General features: G+C 73.8%; 1 protein-coding gene across 1 annotated transcript; it reads right to left on the minus strand.

Annotated features, from left to right (window-relative positions):
- Positions 1 to 1,571: 1,571 nt before the first annotated feature.
- Positions 1,572 to 4,923, minus strand: LOC137677414 (uncharacterized). Its single transcript, XM_068424719.1, has 3 exons — positions 4,696 to 4,923; positions 4,086 to 4,591; positions 1,572 to 2,484 (listed from the first exon to the last, which is right to left on the minus strand). Exons 1-3 carry the CDS (start codon positions 4,921 to 4,923, stop codon positions 1,572 to 1,574), a joined length of 1,647 nt encoding a protein of 548 aa, XP_068280820.1.
- Positions 4,924 to 6,219: the final 1,296 nt, after the last annotated feature.

Consider the following 6,219-nt stretch of genomic DNA (forward strand, 5'->3'; position numbering starts at 1 on the left):
TGGGGCGGCTTGGGGCTGCTGGGGGATGCTGGGGGATGCTGGGGGATGCTGGGGGCGGCTCGTGGCTGCTCGTGGCGGCTCAGGCTGCTCGGGGCAGCTCGGGGCGGCTCGGGGCTGCTCGGGGTTGTTCGGGGCTTCTCGGGCTGCTCGTGGCAGCTCAGTGTTGCTCGGGGCGGCTCGGGGCTGCTCGGGGCTGCTCGGGGCGGCTCGGGGTTGCTCGGGGCTTCTCGGGGCTTCTCGGGGCTGCTCGGGGCTGCTCGGGATTGCTCGGGATTGCTCGGGGTGGTTCGGGACAGCTCGGGGCTGCGTGGAGCTGCGTGGAGCTGCGTGGGGCTGCTCGGGGCTGCTCGGGGCTGCTCGGGGCTGCTCGGGGCGGCTTGGGGCAGCTTGGGGCGGCTTGGGGCTGCTCGGGGCGGCTCGTGGCTGCTTGGGGCTGTTTGGGGCTGTTTGGGGCTGCTTGGAGTTGCTCGGGGTTGCTCTGGGCATCTCGGGGCTTCTCGGGGCTGCTCGGGGCTGCTCGGGGCTTCTCGGGGCTGCTCGTGCCTGCTCGGGGCGGCTCGGGGCTGCTCGGGGCTGCTCGGGGCTTCTCGGGGCTTCTCGGGCTGCTCGGGGCTCCTCAGGCTGCTTGGCACGGCTTGGGGACGCTTGGGGCTGCTTGGGGCTGCTTGGGGCTGCTTGGGGCTCTTTGGGGCAGTTTGGGGCGGCTCGGGGCGGCTCGGGGCAGCTTGGGACGGCTGTGGGCGGCTTGGGGCTGCTTGGGGCTGCTCGGGGCTGCTTGGGGCGGCTCGGGGCTGCTCGGGGCTGCTTGGATCAGCTGAGGGCGTCTCGGGGCGTCTCGGGGCTGCTCGGGGCTGCGCGGGGCTTCTCGGGGCCTGCTCGGGGCGTCTCGGGGCATCTCGGGGCGTCTCGGGGCGGCTCGGGGCGGCTCGGGGCATCTGGGGCCTGCTCGGGGCATCTCGGGCCTGCTCGAGGCGGCTCGGGGCGGCTCGGGGCTGCTCGGGGCATCTCGGGTCTGCTCGGGTCTGCTCGGGGCATCTCGGGGCGTCTCGGGGCGTCTCGGGGTTGCTCGGGGTTGCTCGGGGTTGCTCGGGGCGTCTCGGGGCGTCTCGGGGCTGCTTGGGGCGGCTCGGGGCGGCTCGGGGCTGCTCGGGGCTTCTCGGGGCTTCTCGGGGCTTCTTTGGGCTTCTTTGGGCTTCTTTGGGCTGCTCGGGACTGCTTGGGGCTTCTTGGGCTGCTTGGGCTGCTTGGGGCTGCTTGGGGCTGCTTGGGGCTGCTCGGGGCTTCTCGGGGCTCCTCGGGCTGCTTGGGGCTGCTTGGGGCGGCTCGGGGCGGCTGGGGGCGGCTGGGGGCGGCTCGGCACGGCTCGGGGCGGCTCGGAGCTGCTCGGGGTTGCTCGGGGTTGCTCGGGGCTGCTCGGGGCTGCTTGGGGCTTCTTGGGCTGCTTGGGGCTGCTCGGGGCGGCTTGGGGCGGCTCGGGGCTGATTAGGGTTGGTCAGGTCTGCTCGGGGCTGCTCGGGTCTGCTCGGGGTTGCTAGGTGTTGCTCGGGGCTCCTCGGGCTGCTTGGGGCTGCTCAGGGCTGCTCGGGGTGGCTCGGGGCGGCTCGGGGCTGCTCGGGGTTGCTCGGGGCGGCTCGGGGCAGCTTGGGACGGCTGTGGGCGGCTTGGGGCTGCTCGGGGCTGCTCGGGGCTGCTTGGGGCGGCTCGGGGCTGCTCGGGGCGGCTCGGGGCTGCTCGGGGCTGCTTGGATCAGCTGAGGGCGTCTCGGGGTTGCTCGGGGCCGGCTCGGGGCGGCTCGGGGCGGCTCGGGGCGGCTCGGGGCGGCTCGGGGCTGCTCGGGGCATCTCGGGCCTGCTCGAGGCGGCTCGGGGCGGCTCGGGGCTGCTCGGGGCATCTCGGGTCTGCTCGGGGCGTCTCGGGGCGTCTCGGGGCTGCTCGGGGCTGCTCGGGGCGTCTCGGGGTGTCTCGGGGCGTCTCGGGGCGTCTCGGGGCTGCTTGGGGCGGCTCGGGGCTACTCGGGGCTTCTCGGGGCTTCTTTGGGCTTCTTTGGGCTTCTTTGGGCTGCTCGGGACTGCTTGGGGCTTCTTGGGCTCCTTGGGGCTGCTCGGGGCTTCTCGGGGCTGCTCGCATCTGCTTTGGACTGCTTGGGGCTGCTTGGGGCGGCTGGGAGCGGCTGGGGGCGGCTGGGGGCGGCTCGGGGCTGCTCGGGTCTGCTCGGGGCGGCTTGGGGCGGCTCGGGGTGGCTCGGGGCGGCTTGGGGCAGCTTGGGGCAGCTTGGGGCGGCTCGGGGCATTTGGGGTGGCTCGGGGATTCTCGGGGCTTCTCAGGGCTGCTCGGGGCGGCTCGGGGATGCTCGAGGCTGCCTGGGGGGGCTCGGGGCTTCTCTGTGCGGCTCGGGGCTTATCGGGTTTTCTCGGTGCGGCTCGGGGCTCCTCAGGCTGCTCGGGGCTCCTCGGTCTGCTTGGGGCTCCTTGGGGCTGCTTGGGGCTGCTTGGGGAGGCTTGGGGCGGCTTGGGGCGGCTTGGGGCGGCTTGGGGCTGCTGGGGGATGCTGGGGGCGGCTCGGGGCGGCTCGGGGCTGCTCGGGGCGGCTGGGGATGGCTTGGGACGGCTCGTGGCTGCTCGTGGCTGCTCGTGGCTGCTTGTGGCGGCTCAGGCTGCTCGGGGCAGCTCGGGGCGGCTCGGGGCTGATTAGGGTTGCTCGGGGCTGCTCGGGGCTGCTCGGGGCGGCTCGGGGTTGTTCGGGGCTTCTCGGGCTGCTCGTGGCAGCTCAGTGTTGCTCGGGGCGGCTCGTGGCTGATTAGGGTTGCTCGGGGCTGCTCGGGGCTGCTCGGGGCGGCTCGGGGTTCCTCGGGGCTGCTCGGGGCTGCTCGGGGCTGCTCGGGGCAGCTTGGGGCGGCTTGGGGCTGTTTGGGGTGGCTCGGGGATTCTCGGGGCTTCTCAGGGCTGCTCGGGGCGGCTCGGGGATGCTCGAGGCTGCCTGGGGGGGCTCGGGGCTTCTCTGTGCGGCTCGGGGCTTATCGGGTTTTCTCGGTGCGGCTCGGGGCTCCTCAGGCTGCTCGGGGCTCCTCAGGCTGCTCGGGGCTCCTCGGGCTGCTTGGGGCGGCTTGGGGCGGCTTGGGGCGGCTTGGGGCTGCTGGGGGATGCTGGGGGATGCTGGGGGATGCTGGGGGCGGCTCGTGGCTGCTCGTGGCTGCTCTTGGCGGCTCAGGCTGCTCGGGGCAGCTCGGGGCGGCTCGGGGCTGCTCGGGGTTGTTCGGGGCTTCTCGGGCTGCTCGTGGCAGCTCAGTGTTGCTCGGGGCGGCTCGGGGCTGCTCGGGGCTGCTCGGGGCGGCTCGGGGTTCCTCGCGGCTTCTCGGGGCTTCTCGGGGCTGCTCGGGGCTGCTCGGGATTGCTCGGGATTGCTCGGGGTGGTTCGGGACAGCTCGGGGCTGCGTGGAGCTGCGTGGAGCTGCGTGGAGCTGCGTGGGGCTGCTCGGGGCTGCTCGGGGCTGCTTGTGGGGGCTTGGGGCAGCTTGGGGCGGCTTGGGGCTGCTCGGGGCGGCTCGTGGCTGCTTGGGGCTGTTTGGGGCTGTTTGGGGCTGCTTGGAGTTGCTCGGGGTTGCTCTGGGCATCTCGGGGCTTCTCGGGGCTGCTCGGGGCTGCTCGGGGCTTCTCGGGGCTGCTCGTGACTGCTCGGGGCGGCTCGAGGCTGCTCGGGGCTGCTCGGGGCTTCTCGTTGCTCCTTGGGCTGCTCGGGGCTCCTCAGGCTGCTTGGGGCTGCTTGGGGCTACTTGGGGCTGCTTGGGGCTGCTTGGGGCTGCTTGGGGCTCTTTGGGGCTGCTTGGGGCGGCTCGGGGCGGCTCGGGGCAGCTTGGGACGGCTGTGGGCGGCTTGGGGCTGCTTGGGGCTGCTCGGGGCTGCTTGGGGCGGCTCGGGGCTGCTCGGGGCTGCTTGGATCAGCTGAGGGCGTCTCGGGGCGTCTCGGGGCTGCTCGGGGCTGCTCGGGGCTTCTCGGGGCTGCTCGGGGCGTCTCGGGGCATCTCGGGGCGTCTCGGGGCGGCTCGGGGCTTCTCAGGGCATCTGGGGCCTGCTCGGGGCATCTCGGGCCTGCTCGAGGCGGCTCGGAGCGGCTCGGGGCTGCTCGGGGCATCTCGGGTCTGCTCGGGTCTGCTCGGGGCATCTCGGGGCGTCTCGGGGCGTCTCGGGGTTGCTCGGGGTTGCTCGGGGTTGCTCGGGGCGTCTCGGGGCGTCTCGGGGCTGCTTGGGGCGGCTCGGGGCGGCTCGGGGCTACTCGGGGCTTCTCGGGGCTTCTCGGGGCTTCTTTGGGCTTCTTTGGGCTTCTTTGGGCTGCTCGGGACTGCTTGGGGCTTCTTGGGCTGCTTGGGGCTGCTCGGGACTGCTTGGGGGTTCTTGGGCTCCTTGGGACTGCTCGGGGCTTCTCGGGGCTCCTCGGGCTGCTTGGGGCTGCTTGGGGCGGCTGGGGGCGGCTGGGGGCGGCTGGGGGCGGCTCGGCACGGTTCGGGGCTCCTCGGGGCGGCTCGGAGCTGCTCGGGGTTGCTCGGGGTTGCTCGGGGCTGCTCGGGGCTGCTTGGGGCTTCTTGGGCTGCTTGGGGCTACTCGTGGCAGCACAGTGTTGCTCAGGGCCGCTCGGGGCTGATTAGGGTTGGTCAGGTCTGCTCGGGGCTGCTCGGGTCTGCTCGGGGTTGCTAGGTGTTGCTCGGGGCTCCTCGGGCTGCTTGGGGCTGCTCAGGGCTGCTCGGGGTGGCTCGGGGCTGCTTGGGATTGCTCGGGGCGTCTCGGGGCGGCTCGGGGCGGCTCGGGGCGGCTCGGGGGTGCTCGGGCCTGCTCGGGGCATCTGGGGCCTGCTCGGGGCATCTCGGGCCTGCTCGAGGCGGCTCGGGGCGGCTCGGGGCGTCTCGGGGCGTCTCGGGGCGTCTCGGGGCATCTCGGGGCTGCTTGGGGCTGCTCGGGGTATCTCGGGTCTGCTCGGGGCGTTTCGGGGCTTCTCGGGGCTGCTCGGGGCTGCTCAGGGCTGCTCAGGGCTGCTCGGGGTTGCTCGGGGTTGCTCGGGGCGTCTCGGGGCGTCTCGGGGCGTCTCGGGGCTGCTCGGGGCTGCTCGGGGCTTCTCGGGGCATCTGGGGCCTGCTCGGGGCATCTCGGGCCTGCTCGAGGCGGCTCGGGGTAGCTCGGGGCGGCTCGGCGCGGCTCGGGGCTTCTCGGGGCATCTCGAGGCTGCTCGGGGCTGCTCGGGGTATCTCGGGTCTGCTCGGGGCGTTTCGGGGCGTCTCGGGGCTGCTCGGGGTTGCTCGGGTCGTCTCGGGGCGTCTCGGGTCTGCTCGGGACTGCTCGGTGGTGCTCGGGGTTGCTCGGGGCGTCTCGGGGCATCTCGGGGCGTCTCGGGGCGTCTCGGGGCTGCTCGGGGCGGCTCGGGGTTGCTCCGGTCTGCTCGGGGCTGCTCGGGGCTTCTCGGGGCTGCTCGCAGCTGCTCGTGGCGGCTCGGGGCTGCTCGGGGCGGCTCGGGGCAGCTTGGGGCGGCTTGGGGCTGTTTGGGGTGGCTCGGGGATTCTCGCGGCTGCTCGGGCTGCTTGGGGCTGCTTGGGGCTGCTTGGGGTTGCTCGGGGCTGCTCGGGGCTTCTTGGGCTGCTCGGGGCTTCTTGGGCTGCTCGGGGCTGCTTGGGGTTGCTCGGGGCTGCTTGGGGCCGCTCGCGGCCGCTCGCGGCTGCTCGGGGCGGCTCGGGGCGGCTCGGGGCGGCTTGGGGCGGCTCGGGGCTGCTCGGGGCTTCTTGGGCTGCTTGGGGCTACTCGTGGCAGCTCAGTGTTGCTCGGGGCGGCTCGGGGCTGATTAGGGTTGGTCAGGTCTGCTCGGGGCTGCTCGGGTCTGCTCGGGTTTGCTAGGTGTTGCTCGGGGCTCCTCGGGCTGCTTGGGGCTGCTCAGGGCTGCTCGGGTTGGCTCGGGGCTGCTTGGGATTGCTTTGGGCGTCTCGGGGCGTCTCGGGGCTGCTCGGGGCTGCTCGGGGCATCTGGGGCCTGCTCGGGGCATCTCGGGCCTGCTCGGGGCGTCTCGGGGCGTCTCGGGGCGTCTCGGGGCGTCTCGGGGCTGCTTGGGGCGGCTCGGGGCTACTCGGGGCTTCTCGGGGCTTCTCGGGGCTTCTCGGGGCTTCTTTGGGCTTCTTTGGGCTTCTTTGGGCTGCTCGGGGCTGCTTGGGGCTTCTTGGGCTGCTTGGGGCTGCTCGGGACACTG

This window comes from Nyctibius grandis, unplaced genomic scaffold (genome assembly GCF_013368605.1).
Source record: "Nyctibius grandis isolate bNycGra1 unplaced genomic scaffold, bNycGra1.pri scaffold_217_arrow_ctg1, whole genome shotgun sequence".
Taxonomy (NCBI): domain Eukaryota; kingdom Metazoa; phylum Chordata; class Aves; order Nyctibiiformes; family Nyctibiidae; genus Nyctibius; species Nyctibius grandis.

Excerpts from the sequence above, each read along its gene's own strand:
- LOC137677414 (XM_068424719.1), bottom strand. The coding sequence starts at position 4,923 with ATGCCCCGAGACGCCCCGAGACGCCCCGAGACGCCCCGAGCCGCCCCG. Across the intron at positions 4,592-4,695 it reads AGCAGCCCGAGGAGCCCCGA|CCCCAAGCAGCCCAAGAAGC; the intron begins GCAACACCTAGC and ends TGCCACGAGTAG. Across the intron at positions 2,485-4,085 it reads CTCCGAGCCGCCTCGAGCAG|CCCCAAGCAGCCCCAAGGAG; the intron begins GCCCGAGATGCC and ends CTCCCCAAGCAG.